Source organism: Urocitellus parryii, chromosome X (assembly GCF_045843805.1).
Source record: "Urocitellus parryii isolate mUroPar1 chromosome X, mUroPar1.hap1, whole genome shotgun sequence".
In the NCBI taxonomy this organism is placed as follows: Eukaryota; Metazoa; Chordata; class Mammalia; order Rodentia; family Sciuridae; genus Urocitellus; species Urocitellus parryii.
The window spans coordinates 118,493,289-118,519,028 of record NC_135547.1 but is presented as its reverse complement, the minus strand read 5'-3'; the positions used below and the strand labels follow the sequence as shown (position 1 = coordinate 118,519,028).

Genomic DNA, 25,740 nt, shown 5'->3' with positions numbered 1-25,740 from the left:
TCAAGGCCTTTTGCATATTGCTTTTCTTATTGAAATTCCAGATGGTCTTTTATATATATATATCATACTCATCATGTACCTTTAAAGTGAAGCAAAAGCTCAAAAACAGAGTCCTTCAGTGTTTATGCTTACTATTGCCAGCACCTGTCCCTTGCCAGTGTTTTGTGGTTTTCCTTCATTAAATCTTTCTAAAGTATTCAGCTTCATTTTCTTATAAACAGCAACTCCCTGTTTTAAAAAAAATTATTTTCATTGGTTGATCATTTTATTAAAATAGCAAGTGAATCTGTTATAAGTAGGTATAAGAATAAACACAACAGATAAGTATACAACTTATATGAACAAAATTGTGAGGCTGTATTAGAGCAGTGGTTTTTCCATCTTTTGGGGGTGGTGGTGGTGGTGGGGACAATGCCAGGGATTGAACCCAGGGCTTCCCACATGCTAGGCAAGCACTCTACTATATCCTCAACCTGTTTTTAAAAATTTGAGACAGGGTATTACTAAGGTGCTCAGTCTGGTCTTGAACTTGTGATTCTCCTGCCTCAGCCTCCCTAGTGGCTGGAAATACTGGCATGTGCCACCACACCTGGCATCCTCAGGACTCCTTTATATACTCTGAAAATTATTGGGAGCCCTTAGTACTTTTTATTTATGTTGGTTTTATCTATTTATGTTTTTCATATTAGAAGGCAAAACTGAGCAATATGGGGCTTTAGGTGTGGCTCAGTGATAGAGCTCTTACCTAGCATCCGGAAGGCCCCAGGTTCAATTTCCAGCACCACACACACAAAAATACAACAAATAAATAATGATAAACCTGTTAATTTTGACATAAATAAATGTGTATGTCATTCTTTCAAGTAAGATATGGTCTTCCACACACACACATAAATAAACCAACCATAAATAAACCAGCTTGCATCTCATCTCAATCACCCAAACACTTTGCCTTAAGACAGTCATGGTCTATGGTCCAGATGGTACATATGCAGCAGAAGAGCTCTATGTGCGTTCTTCTTTCTCTTGTAAAAACTTAGATATATACTCTTAAGAAACAAAATTTAGTAAATGTAATATTTTTTACTATGTCATCAAGAATATCCTTAACTAAAACTGCTGTTTATTATTATTATTATTATTATTATTATTTAATGGCAAGAGTTAATTGCATTGAAAAATCCCTTGCCTTGATTCATGCTAAGGTACTAGCAGTTTACACATTATTTCATTGTACCATTAATGTAAATGCCAACACAGGAAAAGGCACATATCTAAGTGTTATGATCAATATAGTTTGACTTCATGGGCACTCTGCGAAGTCTTACTGTAGATTGCCAGGACATACTCTGAGAATTGCTGTCCTAGGTGATTGCTTACAAAAATAAGGTGCTGTGGGCCTTAACTCCATTGTGGTTTGCAGAAAAAATAGAGTTTAGTTAACCTGGAAATTCAGTGGAAACTGGCTAAGTGAAGATTCTACTTAACAAATTGCATGAATTTTAAAATGGTCTTAAGATTTTTGAAGATCAAATTGTTTGGGTCTGTGTGTTTTTACTTCTACAGTATTTTTCTAGCCTATTTTAATTTTTGTACTAAATATATTGATCACTTCAATTATAGGGATTTTTTTTTTTCTTAGTACTGGGGATTGAACCCAGGGGTGCTCTACCATAGAGCCACATCCCCAGTCCTTCTTATTTTTTTCATTTTGAGACAGGTTCTCATCAGATTGCCCAGGCTGACCTCAAACTTGTGATCCTCCTGCCTCAGGTCTCCCAAGTAGCTGGGGTTATGGGCGTGTGCCCACATCCAGCTCTTTTTTCCTTTTAGAATATTGTTCAGGCCAGGCTCGGTAGTGCACACTGGGAGTCTCAGCGACTCATGAAGCTGAGGCAGGAGGATCTGTAGTTCAAGACCAGTCTTGGGAACTTAGCGAGACTCTGTCTCAAAAACAAAAAGGGATAGGGTTGTGACTTAGTGGTAGAGTGCTTACCTAACATGCATAAGACCCTACATTGAATCCCCAATATTGGGGCGGAGGGGATATTATCCAGGTCTTTCCTAGAAATTTTTAAGAGTTGACTCCAATGCAAGTTTCTATTAAAGACATACAGCTTGCTGTGTTAAAATGACTGCCCTCTCTTTTTACATTGTAATGTCATACCTCTACCTTGTATTGTCTTTCCCTTTACATTATTCTAAAATGATGCTTGAAAGTCTTTAGTAAAAAGTATATACAGTTGGGCTGGGGATGTGGCTCAAGCGGTAGCGCGCTTGCCTGGCATGCGTGCAGCCCGGGTTCGATCCTCAGCACCACATACAAACAAAGATGTTGTGTCCACTGAAAACTAAAAAATAAATATTAAAATTCTTTCTCTCCTCTCTCTCTCTCTCTCTCTCTCTCTCTCTCTCTCTCTCAAAAAAAAGTATATACAGTTATTATTTAAGGCAGTGTAGAGAAGTAAAAATAGAATTTCTCATAAAAGAAAATCTCGACTTAATGTAGTATCCTGATCTACCATGAGCTAAGTTGTAGATGAGATGCAAAATAAAAAAATACATGTTGTGTACTGGATGGATTATCATTCAAGATACTTTCAAAAATTATTAGAACATAATTTCTGGGCCTACCTAATTTTGGAGATTAATATTTTTCTCCAATTTTTAGAATATGCTTGAGTTGCTGGAAGAAATGCCAAATGGGGTTCCACCTGAAAAAGTAAAAAGCTATATCTATCAACTAATCAAAGCTATTCACTGGTGCCATAAGAACGATATTGTCCATAGAGGTGAGTATGGAATTTTTGAAATGGAAAGTACTAAAGAAAACATCAAATAAAATTTCAGAATATTTCTATTTAAATGAAATAACATTTTGAAAGCATAGGATATGAGAAGTCATTCATTCTCCAAGTCTACTTTGTGCCATGTAAAAGACAAATCAGATTTATTTGGGCATTGTGGTGAGAGCTCTGTTTGTATAATCAGATCTGCTCTGAACTATAGAAACACTGGTGATACAAAAGAATCCATTAAATGCTTAACTTCGAGTGGGAGTGGAGGTGGAGGTAGCAGAGGGAGGATGTCCAGTCTTGTGGTCCAGTCTTTTAGACCAGGTAATGTGAACCCCATTAGAGTCAGGCTTTAAATAACCCCTAAGTTACTGACCTTTTCCCCATTGGCACTCCTCTGTCATTCACTCTTAGTCCAACAGTCTCCAGTACATATCTTTACTTCCTGGTTTTCCTTATCCATTAGTGAAAAGTGTTCATTGTCTGCAGGTTGTAGGCATGATCAGCCTTGCATAAAGACCATAATTGTACTTTTATAAACTGTCTTAATTTGTCCTTTACTACTACAGACTTTATACAATAAAAGGGAAATTACTTGCTCAGCATCATCTTTGACTCTATACCATTTATCTTCTCATGATAATCTCTCTTGCATTGCATAATTTTATAGTACTGGGACACAAATGGATACAAAAATGGGCTAAATGAGTGTGTTTATCAGAAAATGTTGCCATACTTAATTCTTGTCCTTGAATTATTAGATAAACGAATACTACATTTTAATTCACCTATACAAATGCACAAGGATATTACTTTAAAAATAGTCTTGACTTTTAAGACTGGCTTAAAGGTTGTATGAAGAATGTCAATTCCTATTATTTCTAGTTTGTTTTCTTACATTTGGCTCTCATAGCAGTTACTACCCTATCAAGGTTGTCAATGGGATAGACATGCCATCTAGTGTCTAGGGTAATGATTTTAATAACAGTCTATATATTTTGTTCAAGAATATTAATGAGGGGGCTGGAGTTGTGGCTCAGTAGAGTGCCTGCCTGGTATGTGTGAGACACAGGGTTCAATTCTCAGCACCACATATAAATAAATAAGTAAAGGTTTGTCAACAACAAATAAAAATATTTTAAAAAAGAATATTAATGAGGAACTGAGTTAGCTACATTTCCATCATGAAAATGTGATTTGGTTAAGTGTAAAGCTAACCAGTGGCTGTGAATTAACTGTAGATACCATGATTCTGAAATCTACAGATTTCACTATTTTTGCCCTTTCTTCACTTAGACCTATACCATGATACAGCTACCAAGTACTGTATGAGATGCCTCCCAAAGGAAGAATTTAACTGCATTTTCTTCAAATTTTTGCTCCTCAATTCCTGTCATATCTACAGGAGGTCTATGGGAAAAAATTAGAAATCTTACCTTGACTCATTCAGTATTGCTTCAGCATTACACATTGGTAATTGTGAACCACACAGAAAAGCTAAAGAGATATGTAAACATAGAAATTATTCCTTTCTTGAGTTTTCCCCCCTTCCAGTAAATATAATGCTGGCTACTTGTGCTCATGTATTTTCTAAGTTATCTTGTGTATGTAAACATTTTCTGTTCTATTTCCCTCCAAAAGTTTACATTAATATTTTATGTGGTAAAAATAGTTTCTTGAAATGTGTTGGTCTAGATTCAGTTATTCTTAAACTCCTTAAAGATTCAATTCATCCCTTTAAGAGTTAAGGTAGGTTGGGTGTGTGGTTTAGTGGTAGAATACTTGCCCAGCATGCTTGAGGCCATGGGTTTGATCCCTAGGACTTCACACCATCATACAAAAAAAGGAGCAAGGGATTGTGGTCTGCATGTTTCTTGAAATTAATTGAAACTTTTATGTACCAGCATGATATGTGTTACTCTGGTACTCTGGTTTTCACTTCCATGGTTTTCTATTCAAATTACTCTAGATATATCTAATTAGATGTTGTAACCATGATATAATGGTGTCAATCAGTAGAACACAGGAGATTTTTACTAATTGCTTTTTAATCTTGATATTCTAGATATAAAGCCAGAAAATCTCTTAATCAGCCACAATGATGTTCTGAAACTATGCGACTTTGGTAAGTTAAAAAGAAATTGAGCCCTGATACAGAATTAATTTAGTGTAACATGTAGGTAGCTTTTAAAGGCATATTAAAATTAATCTTTATTTTTTGACTTAAATCAGCAGAGCAATAGTCTGTTGTTCATTCTGTTGTGTTCAAAATTTGATTGCTGGAGGAGTACTAATCTTTCCTTGCTTTAAAGACTTTTATCTGCTGTTTTTAAAAATTCAGTATGTAGTATTTAGTTTATATATATATATATATATTATATATATATATAATATTTATATATATATTATATATATTTTGTAGCTGGACACAATATCTTTATTTTATTTATTTTTATGTGGTGCTGAGGATCAAACCCAGTGTCTCACACATGCTAGGCGAGTGCTGTACTGCTGAGCCACAACCCCAGCCCCAAATTTTACCTAATCTTTCTGTTAAAACATAACAGGTGGATTTTAAATTTTTTTACATATTCAGATATAACTAAATATCATAACCTCCACATGTAGCTAAGAATATCTCTTTTTATCATAAGCAAGTTAGATTAGATTACATTAGTGCATAAATGGATTGCACCAATGAGCAATAGAGATTTGTTTTGGAGGGGTGTACCAGGGATTGAACCCAGGGGCACTCAACCACTGAGTCACATCCCCAGTCCTATTTTGTATTTTATTTAGAGACAGGGTCTCACTGAGTTGCTTTAGCACCTTGCTTTTTCTGAGGCTGGCTTTTAACTAGAAATCCTGCCTCAGCCTCCCAGGGCACTAGGATTACAGGCATGTGCTACCACGCCCAGCAGCAATGGAAAATGTTAAAAATCAGTTTTGTAGAATGACCATTTTGTTCAGTATAGCAATTGGAAGCATGTATAACTGTTTTTACTCAACACTTTCAAAGAGTTTGAACATTATGAACCTGCTTGCCTGAGAAAAAAGGTTTTAATTTTCATCATAATTTATAAGAAATAGTGCAAAGAACTTTGCTCTTTCCCCAGTTCTTAAAGAAGTTCTTAAGAAAATGAAAAAGAAATATTGAATACTGTATCTGATTAGGTTTTGATTTTGGCATTTTTATCATATCCTTAGCAGCATGATTTTTAGGAATGGTACTTAAGTCTGACTTTCTATCCACAATTGTGATTATTACGTGATACTGGGACTTTTTGCCCCTCATATATAATTTAGTATGCATACATGATTCTATGGGCCACTGGTCTCTTTAAGCTCCAAAGTTACTGAAAATCATAAAGCAAATTAAAAAAACAAAAGAGGGGTGGGGTTGTAGCTCAGTGATATAGCGCTTGCCTAGCATGAATGAGGCACTGGGTTCGATTCTCAGCCCCACATAAAAATAAATAAGTAAAAATAAAGGTATTGTATCCACCTACAACTAAAAAAATATTTAAAAAAAAAATAGAAATGCATGAGGCTGGGGATGTAGCTCATTGGTAGTATGCACAAAGCCATGGGTTCCATTTCCAGTACTGCCACACATACACCATTTTTCAAAACTGACAGACACCTAAATTTTTACCTCTGATTTTAATGCTTTGGTTTTTGTAACTGTTTGATGAGCCTATATTACACTTGGTGAGTTAGTGGGATAATTAGTTTCTCTTGTTGCCTCATTTTGTGGCTATGCTGTGGCCCCCAAACCTCTTGAAAGACTGTGGGGCAAAAGTAGTAGTCAAGTTTGTGAGGTAATGAAGATACTCCTAACCTGCTTCTCAATCACTAGGAGAAGACAGTAATTTTGGCCCGTTTTGTTTCCATCATTGCCAACTGTTAGTTGTTTACATAGTGGATGAAACTGTTCAGATACAATAACTATACAAATATCCCTTTAAGTCCCACATTGCAGAATTAATGACCATTATCCCAGTTTAACTTTGACTTATGACTCTAATGGAGACTTCATTTTGTTCCTAAGATTTGCATTTTTAGGAGCACTGATTTAAAAGTATGCTCTGAATGCTTAATAAAGCATGAGATAACTTCAAAAACATGGATTTCTTTAGTATATAGTAAATACATCATATACTTCAATTAACATATGAACACTTTACTTTTTAAAATAACAAGGACACTTATTAATAAGCAGCTCATTCAATATATCAGTAATTATATTCTTTTGATGTTGTTTTAAAGTATTACTAGGACTGAAATATTTTGCCAACACAAAGTTATTTATTCTTTCAGGTTTTGCTCGGAATCTATCGGAGGGCAACAATGCTAATTACACAGAGTATGTGGCCACCAGGTGGTATCGATCCCCAGAACTGTTACTTGGGTGAGTTACCTTCTTCAAATACAATGATCTCTATGCATGTATTGCTCCTTTATCATTGGCTTTGGGATCACCTATGAAAAATAAGAATTTCAGTTAATTAAATATTTGTCAGTTATAGATTCAGTATAACAAAGCACCTGTGTTGCCGTAGTATCTGATTTTAGATCTTTAATGAGGGCTAGAGATGTAACTCAGTGGTAGAGTGCTTGCCTAGCGTCACACGAGGCTCAGGGTTTGACTTCCCAGCACCACAAAAACAAAACAAAACAAAAAACACAACCCCCCAAAAATGCACCATTTCCTTTGCTCAGGATTCTGGGTGTTAATAATTTGAGTGCAACTCCATAGTTCTCTGCTGGTCTCTCTTTAAATCACTCATCTAGCTACAATTGGCTAGCAGGTTATCTGGAGGCTGATTGGTGTGTGGAGCCTCAGCTGAGACTGATAATCTTTGATCTGTAGGGACTCATCTTTCAGTAGGCTAAGTAGAATGGAAGGAGAATTCCATGTAGCAAGAAGTAAGCAAAGCAAAGGTACTTTCCAAAACCCTGTTTGCATGACTTTTGCCTCCTTTGGCCAAAGCCCATTTCATGGCCAACCCCTGATTCAAGGTAAGGAGAAATAAATCCCACCTCTTGATGGAAAAGGTGACAGAGCCACATTATAAACCAGCATGTATATACAGATGGAAGGAATTATTACAGCCACCTTTGCTAGTAATCTTCCATGTTAAAATGTAGTTGTCTATAGAGTTTGGCATTCTGGCTTACCTGTTCATTCATTTAACAAATATTTATTGAGTGTCAAATCTAGCCACATTGCTCGACACATGGGGTAAATATTGAACCAGTAGCCATTTTCTTCTGAACAGTGTAAATCCTGTTTGATGATACGTAACTATTTTATCACTGCCTTGGTGATTTTTTTCAGCAATACCTCTTAACATTTCATCTACTTTGTACCCACCCTTCCTTTGTCAGTGCCCTATCATTCATCTATTAACCATAAAAGGATCTTCTGTCATGGCTCTCCTTTTCTTTTTAATGCGTTTTAACTTTAGAGCCTAAGAGAGGGAGCCCATGATCCTGATTTCCATTACATAGTTTCAGGAATTTTCTACTTACCCTAGTCATAGTATTTTCTTATTTTCCCTAGATTATATCTCCTTCTTTGAGACCACCCAAGAATGAAGAAAAAATTCATAATCTAGTAAAATTTGCCATAGTGGTAATGATGACAAGTATGCAAATTGTCAGTTATCTCTTTTCTTTAACGTGCTATATATGTCCTGGGGTATATGAGAAATTCTTTTTTTTTTAAGTGCTTTATGATTATACTTAGTAGTTGGGTTTATCCCAACAAACTCATACATGCATGGAAATAGATTTCAGTTCATAATCCACCCCCCTTCCCTTTTTCCCTCTTGCCCTCCCCCTTTCTTCTTCCTCTACTAGTCTTCCTTTCACTTGTCTATTATTTTGCGTATTTGATTGGTTCCTTATGTAATCTTAGCCTTCCTTCCCCCTTACCTTTATTTTACTCTAGTTTCTGCATATGAGAGAAAACATTTGACATTTGAGTTTCTGAGTTTGGCTAATTTCACTTAGCATGATATCTCCATTTCTATCAACTTACCAGCAAATGCCATAATTTCATTCTTTTTAGTGGCTGAGTAGAACTCCATTGTGTGTGTGTGTGTGTGTGTGTGTGTATCACAATGTCTTAATCCATTCTTCTATTGACAGGCATCTGGGTTGATTCCATAACTTAGCTATTGTGAATTGTGCTGCTGTAAACTTTGATGAGGCTGCGTTGCTAGAATGGGATAGCTGGATTATATGGCGATTCCATCCCTAGTTTTTTGAGGAATCTCCAAACTGTTTTCCAGAGTAATTGTCCTAGTTTGCAGTCCCACTCAACAATGTACAATATAGCAATATAAATTTCTGAATTTTTTTCTGAAGAACATGATTACATGTTTAAATTATTTTCTGAGGGGTTTGTATGAATGTTAACTATTCATTTCCCAGTGTCTACCAACCATCTGGTAGTACTTCTAGATTCATTGCTGACCTATAAGTATTACTGGCATCAGTTTTTGGAAACTTTACTATTTTTTTTGAAATCAAAAGCTTGCTTCATCCTGAGAATCAAATGATCATTAGTCACTTTATTATTCCCTCATTTGTGTGGACGTTCTGGATTTCTGTGCTAATTTTTATTCTTGGATTTAGGATTGATATTTCATTCTGCCTGTGTTTCTTCTGTGTACCATTCTGGACTCATTGAATTTACTGGATACTATTTGCCAATGAAAAAAAGAGTATGAAGTAGATAATTCTCAGAAAACTGAGGTTATGTTTAGAGATGTATGATAGCTACCAAAAGTAGATGGTGATAGTGCAACTCATTTGAGCTAAATTGACTACTGTTAAGTGATTGTCAAGTACTAGTTGAAGAACTATATTATTTGTGTAAAAATTCCATTGAAATCAGTTGATATTTAGTTTTACATTAAGAATTTTCATTTTTACGTATTCTCAAGGCTTTGTCCTTGACATTCAAAATAGTTCCAGCTGCATAAATTACGCAAATCAGATGACAGAAGAAAAATAGCTTAGTTAGGGTATGTAGAGGTTTTTTAAAGGTTTTTCCGTCTAGTACCTAGGATGTTTTCTTTCTCTCAAAAAGATATGAAAGAACAATCAGTATTATTCCTCCCCCAGCAAGCTAACAAAAAGATTTAAATGAAGTTTCCTCATATAGTTCTTAAGTTTTTGTGGGAAAGAAATGAAATGTTGCCTTATTGTTGCAGTGATTTGTTACCCTAGAAACATGTTCTGTATAATGTTAACAGTGCTTTGGTTTAAAAGTTTTGATATTAACTGTTAATATCATTGTGGCATTCTAGAATTTCATTTCATTTATCATATATTTTATTTTGGTTTTCTGTTCTTAAAACTTGGATTATTTGCCAGGAATGATTGCACACACCTGTAATTCCTGCAATTTGAGAGGATCACAAGTTCAAGGCCAGCCTGGGCAACTTAATAAAAGATCCTGTCTCAAAATAAAATAAAAATGGCTGGGAGGCTGGGATTGTAGCTTAGTGATGGAGCACTTGCCTAGTATGTGTGAGAGGCACTGGGTTCGATTCTCAGTACCACATATGAATAAATAAATAAAATATAGGTCCATCAAAAAAGAAAAAAAAAGGCTGGGGATGTAGCTCAGTGGTAAAATACCCCTGAGTTCAATCCCTAGTATCAAACAACAAAGAACTTGTATATGTGTTTGAAACTAAAATATATACATGGTTTCTTACCTAAACTACCATAAATAATTTGACTTCCAGCCATAGATATTGAGTTATAGGTATAGAGCTGTTTTGGGAATGCCTAGATTTTCATGGATGGTTTCTATTTGTAATAGCAACTCTCCTCCTAAAGCACTCTGGTAAACTCAGATCCTAGAAGAGAAGAGAGCTTTAAACCCTTTAAATAAACTAATAATGCTTTTAGGAAGGTAGCTATTAGAAAGCCCTGGATATGTAGAGTACAATTATATTCAAGTAAATAATACAATAGAACTTAGCACCATTTCAGCTATTGGATATTGTGACACTAAGTAATCAAAGGTTAAATAATATTCACTATTTGTTTAAGAAGACACACAAGTCAGTAGTACATTTTAATACACTGGATAAAATGGATAAAATATAACTTTTTGACATTTAGAGAGCTAAAGTATAATTTAATTACCTAGAATTTATATTTCTTGGGAGCATTTTATTTCCCAAGTGAGGTGTTTCTCATCAGCCACGTGCACTATATTAGGATTTATTAAGCCATTCATATTCAAGATATACCCAGATATCAAATTAGTGTATGCTGACTAAATTGCTACTAAACTGACATCTTTATTAATGTAGGTTTATTCACTTGTATTCTGGATTTTTACTTGAATATCCATGATTCCTTATTTTCAGTTGTACTGTTTTCTAGTGGCATTTTAAAATTTCTTAAATACACAAATGTACTTTAAGTCATGAATCTGTTCAAAATAATTTGGAAAGTTTTCAAACATTATATGTCCTCAGTTGTCAAGATAATCTCTCCCTTTGCTTTTTCAGAGCTCCCTATGGGAAGTCTGTAGACATGTGGTCAGTGGGCTGTATTCTTGGGGAACTTAGTGACGGACAGCCCTTATTTCCTGGAGAAAGCGAAATTGACCAACTTTTTACTATTCAGAAGGTGCTAGGACCACTTCCATCTGAGCAGATGAAGCTCTTCTATAGTAATCCTCGCTTCCACGGGCTCCGGGTAAGAGGTTTTGCTAAAACCCCAAATGGAATCAATACAGCTGTACTTAGTTCATTGTTCATTGCACAGTGGTATGCTAAGCTGTCCTTTGAAAACTGTTCCCTTTCCCATTATAATGTTTATAATCCCCACTATCATATTTTATTTCCGGGTCTTATATAGTATTTGTGAATGCTTAAAAAATGATCAGAATTTGAAAGTAGGAACTGCTAATATTTTTTTCTCATTTATAAATTCTAATTTTTCAAGATCTTTTTTAGCATATGCATTATTATATTCTAAACCTCAATTATCTTAGACTCTTTATTCAAAATATTAAGCATTCCTGAAAGATACAGAATGTATGTATGCTTACTACTTACTGGAGCAAATTTGTTTATAGTGATTTGAGGAAGACCATGAATACTTGCATCTTGTAGATTTAAAGGTTTTTGTTCCAGCAAATATTGCTTGTCCATTGACAGTGAAATATCACATATTCTTTACAAACCCATGTGTTGTCTTAAGCAGCCTTTTCTAAACTTGATAAATTTGTACAGAGCTTGTTTTCTTAGAATATGCCAAAAAGCATCTTAGAAAGTATGAACTTTCCCCAAATAAGGAACACCTACCTTGTAAAGGCACTTCATTGGAGTGGCTAGTGAGTTACAGGCTACCCCTCTCTTCCATCTACCCCAAAAGCAACTTTTTAAGTTTTCAAACATTTTTTGGACCCACATGTTAGTTGGTGGAAGCTATAAAATAATCTTTCATCACTTCCTTTCTTTCTCTTAAATGCATCATTCTCAAACCATGTTATCTTGCCATTTGTAAAGCACTTCGGTTTTTTTCTTTTGACTTCCTAGACCTCAGTTAGTTTCCCTTTGGAGAACACCACTGTTCACACCTGAGTGCCCAACACAACCCCAGCTTCTGCTGGGTTTCTCTTTCATCTGCTTCCTGCTTTCTGTCTCTCTTCCAAATGCGTCTGAAGTGCCTCAGGCAAGTTTTTCTCCTTCTATTTTTGCTTTTGTAAGCCAAAAATTAGCCAAATTATGCCATTAATTAGGGTACAAACAGCACACGTGGTTTACCAGGTTAGTTCAACAGTTATTGAACATTTGTCATACTAGATGTTGAAAACATGACAATAAATAAAACTTGCCCTCAGTCTTGCAGTAAGGGAAATCTATTATATTCACAAATAAAGTTAGTCATATCGAATTTGTTTCACTGAGAATTAATCCATACTCCTTGCCATAGTCTGTGAATCCTTGCCCAATCCATGTCCTCTGGATCCCTGACTTTGTCTTAAACCTATCTCCAATCCCCTCTTTCTCCAAATTCTATTTTTCTGTTATTTGGCTTCCATAAACATTCAGAGGTTTTTCCAGGTTCATGAATTTTGGGACCTGTGGCTTCTTCTTTCAGGAAGATTGTTCTTCCCTTGCACGGCCTCTTCTCCTTCCATAAATCTCAACTCAAAGAATGCCTCCTCTCTCTGTCCACCTAATATCCTGTACCCTACCTCATCTCTCTCCTCCATAGTATCCTTCTTTCTTTGTCATACCACTTATCACATTATGGTATTATTTCATTTGTTGTTTTCTTGATAATTTCTAATATCAAGTTCTGTCCCACTAGCATATAAGTTCCTCAAGGACGGACATCATCTGTTATCACTGTAGTTAGTTACAGCATCTAACACAGAAACGAATATGTCTGGTGGCCCCTCACTAAACATCTGAGTGATCTGTGGATCGAATGAACCGGTGCCATCAGCACCTAAGCTCAGTTTTATTTCATTTCTCTTCATCTCCAATGCTTCTTTCACCCTTGTCATTTTTGCCTCAATTATAGACAGTTGGCTCCCAAACTAATCTCTTGAAATTTCTTCACTTAAGTCTTTTCACATTTCTCAAACTATGCATTTACTTCTATCTCCCTTTTATTTAAAAACCTATGTAGAATTGCTGATAGAGTTGAAATCTTTAGGGGTTAGCATTAAGGAGCCTCCTAGCATCATCTCCACCCTGTCCCTGCCCCCTGTTCTTAAACTACCTTGAACCTCCCACCATTTTCTTGATATGTGGTTCTGAAATGGCTCATTTCCATTTTTTCTGATGTTCCCAACACTTGCCTAGACTCCAACCAAATCTCCTCTGTCCATAAAGCCTCTTCTAGACTATTCTAGGATGAATAGTCTATATAATAGAATAGTCTACATAATATATAATATATATAGCAGATACAACATGGTACCTAGCCTTAATACGCTAAAGAATTAAGGATTTCATACTAAAATAATTATGAAACAATATATTTTACAGGAAAGTATAATATATATTACAGAACTGTACTCGTTATTTTATTGTACTGCTTTTTAATATATCTCATTATGATTTAGACTGTGATGCATGTCAAACATTCCAGAAAGTTAGAAATCATAGATAAGGATTCATTAGAAAGGACTTTATGGAGGATTTGACATTTTAAGTAGATATTGAAGAATGAATAGCATTTAGATTAGAGAGACCACACAAAGGGTGTATTTTCCTCATTTGTCTTTGGTCCTATTTGTTCACAGACTTCCTTGCTAAACAATCTTACCTGTGAAGTGTTAGGCAGCATTTGACAATGCTGCTTATAAATATTCTTCAGGGAAATTGCTGCTTCCATGGCACTTTGATTTTTATAAGCCTTAAATGTTTACATTTTAGTCTGAAAGTGTTTGCGGTATTTCAACTAAATTAGTTCAGTCTCTTTAGAGGTTTAACAACATCCTTTGAGGGGAAAGTTTTCTTTTATGATATCCCTTGAGAATGTCTGCAATGGAGAGCTGAGCACAGAGAGCCTGTGAACTGCAATTGCCGGGAGCCCCATATACCGGTAACTAAAATCCAGCGTATGATGTGCAATTGGATCCACTTGCATAGAGAATGGGAAATGCACAAGATGTTGCTCTAACTGTATGGATTATTTGGAAAACAGTTGTTGTCTCATAGTTTAGTTCCTAGGCTCCAGTGTTAAACTGCTAGTGTTCAAAGCCTGAGTCCACATTTATTATTTGAATGAACTCAATGACTTATTTCGCCATCCTGTGCCTCTGTTTCTTCATGTGTAAAATAGTGATAATAGAATAACATTTCATAGGGTTGTTGTGAAGATGAAATATTGGATATAAAATACCCAGTCCAGTGCCTGACATATAGTCAGTGCTCAGTAAAAAGGTATGCTCATTGTTTTGTATCCACCAAGTGATCAAGAAAGGAAACAAACTACTGATTAGGTTATTATTTAAACTTCTGTGCTTAAGTTTTAGCTGTCTATTGAATCATCTCATGTTAGAATGGTAGATTTCATTTGAAACATAATTTTTTTCAAGTTAGAAGTTTGCTTGGTAATTTTATTATAATAGTTCTTCTACCTTTTGACTTTCAGAATTGATTTTCTTATCAATGAAAGGTCATTTCTGAAAGCAAAGGAGAGGGTATCTGGTATATAATATAGAAGTAAAATGTTAATCAAAATGTACTGTGCTGGGCAAGGTGGCACATGCCTGTAATCCCAGTGATTTGAAAGGCTGAGGCAAGAGGATTGTAATTTTAAGGCCAGCCACAGTTACTTAGCAAGACCCTGTTTCGACATTAAGGCAGGGGTAGGCATGTATCTCTGGGGTAAAGCACACCTGGGTTTTATTCCCAGTACCATAATCAATCAATCAGTCAGCCAATCAATAAAATATACTGGTACAGGGTCTTTATCATGGCATGACAGGCATCTCTCTCTTTGGGTTGATATTTAATGTTCCAATAACATCAAAAGGAACTTCTGCTTCTCCATTAGGAGAGATGCCTCAGTTTAGAAAGAGTTTAGGTTTGGATCACAGGCCTGGGTGCAAATACTAGTTCTGCTGCTTGTTACTTATGTAACTTTCCTTGAACCAGTTATTTGAACTTTCTGATCATCATTTTCCTCATCTCTAAAGAAAGAATAATAATACCTAAAATGCCTTGCATAGCATCACTTCCCTCAGAAATCAGTTTTAGGTTTTTGCCTGTGAGTCTGTGTTAAGTTCATATTATTCTTTCCTTCTCTATCTGGGAGGTGCTGTCCTACTTTTCTCTTGTCTTCACTTTTTTTTATTCTTCAAAACATAGTTCAGATATTACCTATGGGTTCTTGCTTCTATAGCCACAAACCACCTTGATCTCTTTTCTCTGAGCTTCCATTGGAATTTATGTTTGCACAGTGTAACACTGATTGTTTTGCCAATCATATAATAGATTCTTCAAATGCAAGGTTTAGGTCTTTACCCATATTCTGCATCTCCTGCCCTGCTGAGCAGAGCGTGCAGATGATGTCATAATTACTCTTTAAATAGCCTGTTTGAATTTTACCCATAATTAGTTTTCCTGTCCACTTATTTTTATATGTTTACGGATTTCAGTAGCTTGAAATGCTCTTATATTGGTATAAAGGAAATATATATATTAAAAGCAAACTAGCCTTCACATTTGGAGGGAGTACATGGCATTGGGCTCTGCCAGTCATATTACCCAGTGCTTCAGCATACACTCAGATAGTGCCAAGTGTGCGTTAGCACAGGAAAGGGTAGAGTATCTAAATAAACTTGACCCCTCCCCTTCATTTTATTAAAAATTGCATTTGTTAATCTAGGCGCCTATGTTTGCCCCCTGCCTCAACTTACAAAAAGGGAGAATTAAAAACAGTTCATTTTAAAAAGACATTTAAAGCAATTACAGTGTGTGCCTGAATTCACTGTTTCTGCTTCTGATGGCCTTTCAGGTTCTGGCCTCCTGCTTCCTTTTTCTCCTTTGTAAACTTAGCTATTTTCAGGAATAAATGCTATGTTCTTGAGAAAAAGCGATAAAAATCTTAGGTTATATCATATTGTATCCCTCCTGTTAGTCCCCCAATTACCATCAGTAATTAAGTAGACATTCTGTATAAACTATTTTAGAACTTATAAAAGCAGACAATACTCTATAAACTGTGTATAGTTTCAGATTTTATATCTTAGTCAATTTTACATGCTTAAAAGTATTGTCTAGATTTAAATATTATATTTCACTGTGAAGTTTCCCATTGTTTAACATACAGTCCTATTCATTCATACCTGAAATACATGGATACCAAAAGTAATATACAAATATGAATTTGCTTGGATGGGTACTAGGCAATAATTTCTCAACTGCTCCCTTCTGCTGTGCTCACAAGCACATGCACACATGTCCTTCCCCACATGCTGACATTCCTGTTGTGTTATCCTTACAGTTTCCGGCTGTGAACCACCCTCAATCATTGGAGAGAAGATATCTTGGAATTTTAAATAGTGTTTTACTTGACCTAATGAAGGTAGGGGAAATTGATATCTATCTATATGAAAATGTTTTTTGATGTATGGATTCACTTGTGTCTACATGTGATCATAGCCTGCTTTTATGAATTAAGTGTTTTGTTACTAGATGTAAATTGTGAATAATGGGGGACTATTTCACGTTAAAAGGCATGTAATTTGTTTAAACTTGCAATAAGTTCTGGTATTATCATAGTTCATTTAGACAATAGCATGAGATCTCTAACTCGTTTTCCTAAGGCAGAGTAATAAAAATCTTCAGCACTCAGAGCTGATCAGGCATAAGTTTTTAAACAATTGTTAAAATGAATATTGAAGGAAAAGAGATTCTACAATTTCTGTTACATGATATTTAAGGTCTCCTGTAGTTTGTACAGATATAATCAGTGAACCCAATTCTCCTCTTCTGTGTAACCTCTTCTTCTCTCCCAGATAACTCACTCTTTCTGGCTCTTCTTTAGACATTGGCTACTACTGTGGTGTGAATGTTCCTTGTGCTAGCCCCTTGTTCAGAACACTTCCTGCTCTGAACTACTAGAAACATCCTCTAATTTCTCCTACTAGGTTTCTCTTCCATAGTAGACAGGCAGTTAGCCCTCTGAGCAAAAATTACTTTTCTTATTTCTCCAGCTTCTGCTGCAGCCAACAAGTGTATAAACAAGCATTGGTTGTATGATAGTAGACCTTCAAAAAATGCTTGTTAATAGATGAGTTTTATTTTATGCCCATTCAGTCAACTGTCAAAATCAGTGGAGGCTACACTGTGTGTGCATAGAACCTTTAAAAGACTTAGCACAGTTGGAAATTGCTGAGCTGCATTCTTAGAACTTCACTGTGCTTTAAACTATGTTAATCTGTGTTCCAGGGAACACAGTGTAAATAGGTGTGGGGGTGGAGGTGGAGGAGGGAGGTGTGGCATTTTGGAAAGGCCACATACCTTATAACCTTTCTTAGAGATTCACAATGTTCATTAACCTGTAAATGGTTTCAGAAATCTCATGTAAAGAAGCATTTCTGTTTCACTCAACATTTCCCAAATTTAATTAACCACTAAAAACTGTTTTTGTATAAAACTCTAAGGCACTAATGTTCTGAATACAGATTGAGAAATGCTATAAAAAAAAAAATAAAAACAACCTCCAAGTTCTTTCAGTTTAATTAGGTATAAATGATCACTTATATCAGTTGGGTTTTGTCAATATATTCTTTCACAGTCAATATTTATTGATCAGGACCTTAATTCGGTAACTTTTAAAATGTAAATGAGGTAGAAAAATGGAAGTAAATATAATTTCATGTTTTCTGCCTTTTATCTGTTTTTTAGTTAAAAATAATTGAACTTTTTTGTTAAATCATTGTCAAGTGTAATTACCAGTCATCAGGGTGGTACCTGAATCTGAATAAAAGCAAGTACTGAAAAAAGGTACCACAGACAGAAGTAGAACCATAAATTAGACATTCTAATTCCTGTTTTTTAAAATGAGTTTATTGTCAAGTTTCTTGAATAGTAAATAGTTTCACTGAAATATATATTCAGAGGTGCTCATTATGTCTCCACCTCAGATGACTTTTATAATGTTAACATATTCTTATAACCTTACATAGATTGAGATATAGAAATGTGTTAATACCCTGGAACCCTCCTTATGATCCTTTCTAGGCTTCATGCTTCTGTCCTGCTCTGCCCCCTTCTATTACCAACCATTAACATTGCCTTATTATTATTGAATGGTACATAAATAGAATCCATTCCTTTTGTCTTTTAGCTATTTTTGAAAATGAATTTGAAAAATTAAAAATACCAATTATCCTTTCATAAAGAAATATTCTCTGTGCCATTCCCAAAAGCTGTCTGGATAATTTTGTCTTAGGTAATAGAAGTACCTAAAATGGCCATCTCATCCTGCATCTGTTCATTTCAACCACTTCAATGGGGATAGAAGTCACCAGCATTAATTCAAGCCCTTAACTATTTTAAGAATAGATACAATAATTATGTTGGATCTATTTTATGATGATGATGATGGTGATGGTGATGGTGGTGGTGGTGGTGGTGATGGTGAGGAGGATGATGTTTTTCCTCAAAATGCTGAATTTTAGAAACTATTAACTGGGTAAATTTCATATTTTCCTCATGAAGATCTCATCCTTTCAAGTAATTTGAAAATTAACAGCTCTATTAATAAATACAAATGTAGTTTTTGTATGTACAGTAACTTCTACTTGATAACAATAAATAACACTAATGCTAGTAGATATATATACTTTGAATTTAAAAGACTACTTAAGGGTTGATTTTCCTTTCTTTTTTAGCTAGTATCTTAAATGTTGCCATTTTGATGTTAACTGTTGAACTTTGAGTGAGAACAAAATTGTTTTTATATCCTGACAGTTTTTGTTTGATAATAAGAAAGAAAGAATTGAGATGATTTCAGAGTTGTGTCTGAATCAGTATGAATGTAAATCCACTTGCATGTAATCAGAGGTTTGTGTTTCAATAAACAGAATTTTTCAGCCTAAAGTGTTCATTTCAGTATATGGTGGAATCAAAAGTCAAACTTTATATGGTGCTAGGTTGAAGGTGCTTGTCTAAAATTGAAATCTGACTTTTGGGGAGCAAATTTCTTCTTGCTGTTTAATAGTGGGTCACAAAGAGATCAACTATGGGCAAAACCAATAAAAATGAGCTAGAGATGGACTTGTGAATGCTACAATTCACCCTGCTTCCTTCCTTTGACAGGGAAAAGTAAAGAGGAAATTTTAGTGTGCTGTATTGTATTATGTTAAGCTATGTAGGTAATGTTTCTTTAGCTATTTGCTTAATTTGTAAATAAGAATCTCAGTGATTCACTTTTAAAATCCTGTTCAGTTACTAATATAAATAAACAATATTTGGAAAAAACTTTTAGTTGTAAAGAATCTAATATATACAATATAAAACAAAGGGCCAGTGCCTTAATGAATAAAGAACACTTACAAATAAAGAAGGATAGATTTAGAAAGGGAAAAATAAAAAAAAATAAGAATAAACATGTGAAAGCATTCAGCCTCAATAGTAGTCAAAGATGTAATTTAAAACCACTATGAGAAGGTTGGGCGCAGTAGCACACACCTGTAATCCCAGCAGCTTGGGAGGCTGAGGCAGGAGGATCAGTAGTTCAAAGCCAGCCTCAGCAAAAGCGAGGCGCTAAGCAACTCAGTGAGACCCTGTCTTTAAATAAAATAAAAATAGGGTTGGGGATGTGGTTCAGTGGTTGAGTGCCCCTGGATTCAATCTCTAGTATCTCCCCACCAAAAAAATAAAATAAATAAGTAAAACCACTGTGAAATACTGCCTTTTAAATATATATTTTATAATTACTAAAAAAAAAAAAAAGAAAAAAAAAAGGAAATGCCTGCTATTGATGAGGATGCCAAGAAATTGGTAGATTCCTACAATTGCAGAGATTCCTACAATTTTGAGACACCCTCCTAGGAGGTAATGTGGCAACATACCAAAAAGAATTTAAAAGTTTGCATACTTAACAGTTCTATCTTTAGGAGTTCATCCTGTAAAAGATTACAATTGTTGTCTCAGAATTAATTATAATTATAATAGTGAAAAGTGACCATCATCTAAATGCCCAACAGTAGTAGGCTCTAACTAAATAATGGTATGTTAATATCACAGATTTCTATGTAGTCATTAAAAATGTGGTGTTAGGCTGGGGATGTGGCTTAAGCTGTAGCACGTTCACCTGGCATGCACAGGGCGCTGGGTTCGATCTTCAGCACCACATAAAAATAAAATAAAGATGTTGTGTCCACCGAAAACTAAAAAATAAATATTAAAAAATTCTCTCTCTCTCTCTCTCTCTCTCTCTCTCTCTCTCTCTCTCTCTCTCAAAAAAAAAAAAAAAATGGTGTTAAAGCCGAGGATACAGGTAAGCAGTAGAGTGCTTGCCTAGCATGTACAAGGCCTGTGGTTCAATTCCCAGAACTGCAAAAAAAAAAAAAAAAAAAAAAAAAAGCAAACATATTGTAAGATTATTTGTTGCCACATTGTTCATAATAATGAAACAAGGAGGCCAGGCACTGTGGCTCAGGCCTATAATGCCTATAATCCCAGTGAGTCAGGAGTCTAAGGCAGGAGGATTGCAAATTCAAGGCCAGCCTTGAAATTTAAAGAGACCCTGTCTGAAAATAAAAAGGATTGGGCATGTTGCCCAGGGATAAATCTCTCCTGGGTTTGATCTTAAGTATAAAAAGAAAGAAAAAACTTTTCTAAAACTAAAAATAACAAAACAAGGAAAACAATACAAAAAAGGTACATCCTTAGAGTTAATGTTCCTTACCTATATGAATGAACCCTTATGGTTGTATCTCAAGGCTGGGTGTTGTAGCACACGCTTGTAATCCCAGTTTAGGCAGGAAGATAGCAAGTTCTACAGCAGCCTCTGGCAACTTAGCAAAATCCTGTCTCTAAATAAAAAATAAAAAGGGATGGGGGTGAAGCTTTGTGGTAGAATGCCCCTGGATTCCGTTTCCAGTACAGAAAAGAAAAGGGGGAAAAAGTTGTACATCAAGTGGAAAGAGTGGAAAAAAACCTATGTACAAACAGTTGTGTGTATGCTACTACTTGGGTAAAATAAAAGAAATAAATAGAATTGTGTACAGAATATAACTATGGAAGGCTGCACAAGAAACTGATGACCTGCCTCCAGAAATAGGAATTGGGTATTTGAGGGAAAGGAAAAAGATGAAGAATGTGAATGTTTATGTATTAAAAAGATTTTTAAATGTTTAAGTTATATCATAAAAAGTGGTTTTAATGGGTAAGTTAAAAAGGGTGGGATATTAAACTCGTGTGTGTAATATGACCCAGATTTTCTAAAAAAGAAATATGTATATATTATATTCAGGAAAAGGCTGGAAGGATGTCTACACAGAGGACAACGATGGTGAGATGGTGATTTAGATAGTCTTGTTTTTCCTGAACTGTGTTTACTAGATATTCTGCAATGTTCATGTATTTTCCTTTTCTTAAAAAAAGTAATATTTTTATTATAATTCAAATTTGACTTTTTAATGTCCAATTCTGAACTTTATTTCCTAAGAATTTACTGAAGTTGGACCCAGCCGACAGATACTTGACAGAACAGTGTTTGAATCACCCTACATTTCAAACCCAGAGACTTTTGGATCGGTCCCCTTCAAGGTCAGCCAAAAGGAAACCTTATCATGTGGAAAGCAGCACGTTGTCTAATAGGTAAATATTCCCTTTTAAGGAAATACAGATGCAGTGTTGGTCTTACAAGTAGGTGGAAGAGGTGGCTGCTAAAATTATGCACTTAGAGAAAAGAAGGAAAGCCCTCTCTATTCAAAAATATCTTCCTTATGCTTATTACATGATTCAGAACTATAATTAAAGAGTTGTGTGGGTCTTAAAGTCTTTCTTATCTTTAACAAGTATATTATGGAAATCTATACATTCTCTGGGAAAGGTAGCATTGGATTAGCAACTCAGGGGGTTTCCAGCTAGAAGATTCTGTATAAATAGCACCCTGGGGTGATACCTAGAGGAAGAAGGATGGGTGGGGGCCCAGGAATTCCTGGAAGGAAAGGAGGATATCAAACATGTGGGTGGGCCCAGACCCTAGAACAGTCTTTGCAACTGAACCAAGTAAGCTGACTCTTTAGAAGGGTCTTGTGTTTTTATTCCTGTGTTTTAATTGTTGAAAAAATATTTTTTCATAAAAATAAAGCCAATGACTTCACAAAAATAAAAGTAAAGTCTGCGATTAGAAGTGGTACTTTTTAGGGTTGGAGTTGTGGCTCAGCAGTAGAGCACTTGCCTCATATGTGTGAGGCACTGGGTCCGACTCCTAGCACCGCATATAAATAAGCAAATAAAATAAAGGTCCATCAACAACTAAAAAATTTTTTTTTAAGAAAGTGGTACTTTTTAAATGCAATTTTTCAAACACACACACACACACACACACACACACACACACCCCTCCCCCTGGAATTAGATCCGTCAGGTTGTCTTTTTAGACCTAATACCCCCAATTCTGCTGGCTGCATTTACAGGAGGAGAGAGAGTGTAGCCAGTCTCCATGTATCTTCCAGAAGCTGACCTTGGCATCTGGGATTATTAGATTTTGAAAGATATAGTTTCTTTCATTAAATACTAGAAACAGATGCCCAGCATGTGCAATGCCCTGGGTTTGATCCCCAGTACTGCAGAGAGAGAAAACAATAATTCTTAATATGAGGCCTTTTTTAAAAAAAATTAAACCCTACCCCCAATTTTTCTTCCACATAGAGCATTTTTTTAAAATATTTTTTTTTTTAGTTTTATTTAGGCGGACACAATATCTTTATCATTATTTTATTTTTTAATTTTATTTGGTGTTGAGGGATCGAACCCAGCGCCCCACCCATGCCAGGCAAGCACACTACCACTTGAGCCACACCCCCAGCCTGAGCATTTGTTTTTAATAGACTGGAGATTTGAAGGCTCCAGATTTGGTACTTTAAGGTCTGGGAGGACATTCATCAATTGGTGATAACCATTTGTCCTATATTTGCTCTGCTTAACTACAATCATGTGATTGTATCTCAGAACTGTTTACTCTTCTTTAAATGACTGATTTCAGTTGTTTCCCCTTGCATCTTACAGACCATTCTTAGCTTGTTTGTTGTTTGCTTCCATGAGATTTTAGTACACTAAGTAAGGAATAGTAGTCATCATCTGGTTTCTCCTTTGCATTTGGCAGGTTCAGATTATTTCTGTGTCTTCTCTGGGGTCACTCTCAATTCAGGTTCTTTTGTTTCCCTTATACCTGAATTGTCTACAGTGTACATTTACAAAGAAAATTTCCCAATTATATAAAGTACAGTAGACTGATGATAAATTTGTGATTTGTGCCATAGACATTAGTAGTGTAACCATATTTGGAAGGGGCCTGTGCATTTGTCTTGTAGTGACTTACTTGAGAGAGTTCTTGGAGTTAACCTCAGTGAGGACCTGAGGCTGTCCTTGGGAATCCTCTTTAAGTGTCTTTTAAGGAGGTGTTTGCAGGAGGTTCAGAGGAGATGATTTGTATGAATCTTTGAGGAATCCTCCCAAATCCTATTTTGAAGTATATGACATGAGAAAATAAGTACATAGATATTTCTGAAAGAGTTTATTTCCAGGTCTTGACACTCTGTTGAATATCTTAAATAAAAAGTCCTAAATGGTTTCTGTTAATAATCCTACCTCATCTTAGGGCTTTCTTCCCATTCTTGTCTGTAGTCCATACTTACTCCACAGAATAAGTAGAGTTCTTGTCAGGAACACTAATTCTAGCTTGGATCTCATCACAGACCGTGGCTCCTTTGGACTTCTCAGGATATTTTCCACTCATAATCACTATATCCATTGGTCGCTGCTTACATGTTCCGCTGCCCTATCCCTGGAAGCATATACACTCTCACATACCCTGTCTTCCAAGTTCTTTTCTCTATAGGCAGCAATGGACTCGGGCATTACCCAGTCCCCTGCCTGTCTCATTGGGGCTCTCCTTAGATTCATTATCAGAGGAAAAACCTCCGATTACATGATGGTGCTTCAGCATGTCCTTGCTCCTCTCTCACTGGTTCTGCATTGCCAATGTTCCCCTAATAATGTAGCTTTGTGCCTTTGTGTTTCCTTTTAAAACTTATTTTACATAATATACTAACCAACCATCCATCCATTCATCCATCCATCCATCCATCCTGCCAATCATTTAAGAGCAGTTTATATATAAAATCTCCTTATGTGGTTGGCAGTTTAAAACAGATTCTTTACAGTTGTATGTCAAAGAGATCTATGGAATTTTCAAAGCTGTATTTTATTGTTATGCTTTGGCAGAGCTCCAATTTGAAGATAATATGATGCCCTTTCTATATAGGAATTATACTATGTACAAAGCTCAATTACTTCCAATTAATCAGAATAGCGATTTAGACTCTTTGTACATTCATGGAAAAACCTAAAACTTTGACAAATGTTTCTGCCTTAACTTTTAGCCTTTCTTTTCAGTTAGAAATTATATCTTATGTTGCTGTGAATATGTATAACATCCCATGTTGAATTGTGCTCAACATTAATAATAGTGATTCTAGCAGTTCCAGAAGCTGACAGAAGCTCTAGCAGCTGTCTTTATTGTTCTCTGTCCCCTTCTCATCCTTTTTTAGGTTTGAGACATTTCCCAATATCTGCGTGTTTTATCTTTCTGCCATTACTCTCTCTAGGCCTGAAGGAGAAAGAGAGGAAATAGGGTTCCAAGGCCTAGTGACAGCCGGAGCTTTGCAGGAGGAGCTACCCTGCAGAAGCTGTCATCTGGAGGGAGGGACACAGCTAGGATCTGAGTCAGGGCATCACTGCCAGGAAGGAGCAAGGAAGACCTCCCCTGGCTTCTTTCTCCTCTGGTCTTGTGATACTTTCCCCTGCTAAGCCCTATTGGAAGGTCGCCAGTTTGCAAGCCTAGGGAACACAGTCTGGGCCCAGGACCAGCCAGAGGAGTGAAGAACAGATTGGTAATTGGATAAATAATAAATAACCAACACACTTAGATCTATTCATGTATAAGACTGTCTTATCATTTTTGGGTTTTTGAAAAGTCACTGAGATATTTTAGTTAGCAAGATTCAGTTGACAACTCTAATGGTTTTAAAGCCTGATGCCTTTAGGATACAGGGACTCTCCTTTATTGATCTGGGGATAGATTTTAATGACATTATTCAAAAGAAAGTAAAACTTTTCTTATCTTCCTGATTTCTTTCTAGGTCTGAGATTTGCCATTTGGTCAACTCAAATTTAAGTGTCCTTATTTAATGCTG

The 25,740-nt window shown here is 35.6% G+C and overlaps 1 protein-coding gene across 3 annotated transcripts in view; it reads left to right on the top strand.

Moving 5' to 3' along the window:
- The window catches only part of Cdkl5 (cyclin dependent kinase like 5), a 115,484-nt gene that overhangs the window by 62,689 nt on the left and 27,055 nt on the right, over positions 1-25,740 (top strand). For all 3 annotated transcript variants that reach the window (XM_077793952.1, XM_077793951.1, XM_026396737.2), the window contains exons 5-10: positions 2,672-2,792; positions 4,861-4,920; positions 7,116-7,206; positions 11,339-11,528; positions 16,806-16,886; positions 21,984-22,135. In XM_077793952.1, coding sequence (XP_077650078.1) covers positions 2,672-2,792; positions 4,861-4,920; positions 7,116-7,206; positions 11,339-11,528; positions 16,806-16,886; positions 21,984-22,135 — 695 coding nt within the window. The remainder of the gene's footprint in view (positions 1-2,671; positions 2,793-4,860; positions 4,921-7,115; positions 7,207-11,338; positions 11,529-16,805; positions 16,887-21,983; positions 22,136-25,740) is intronic.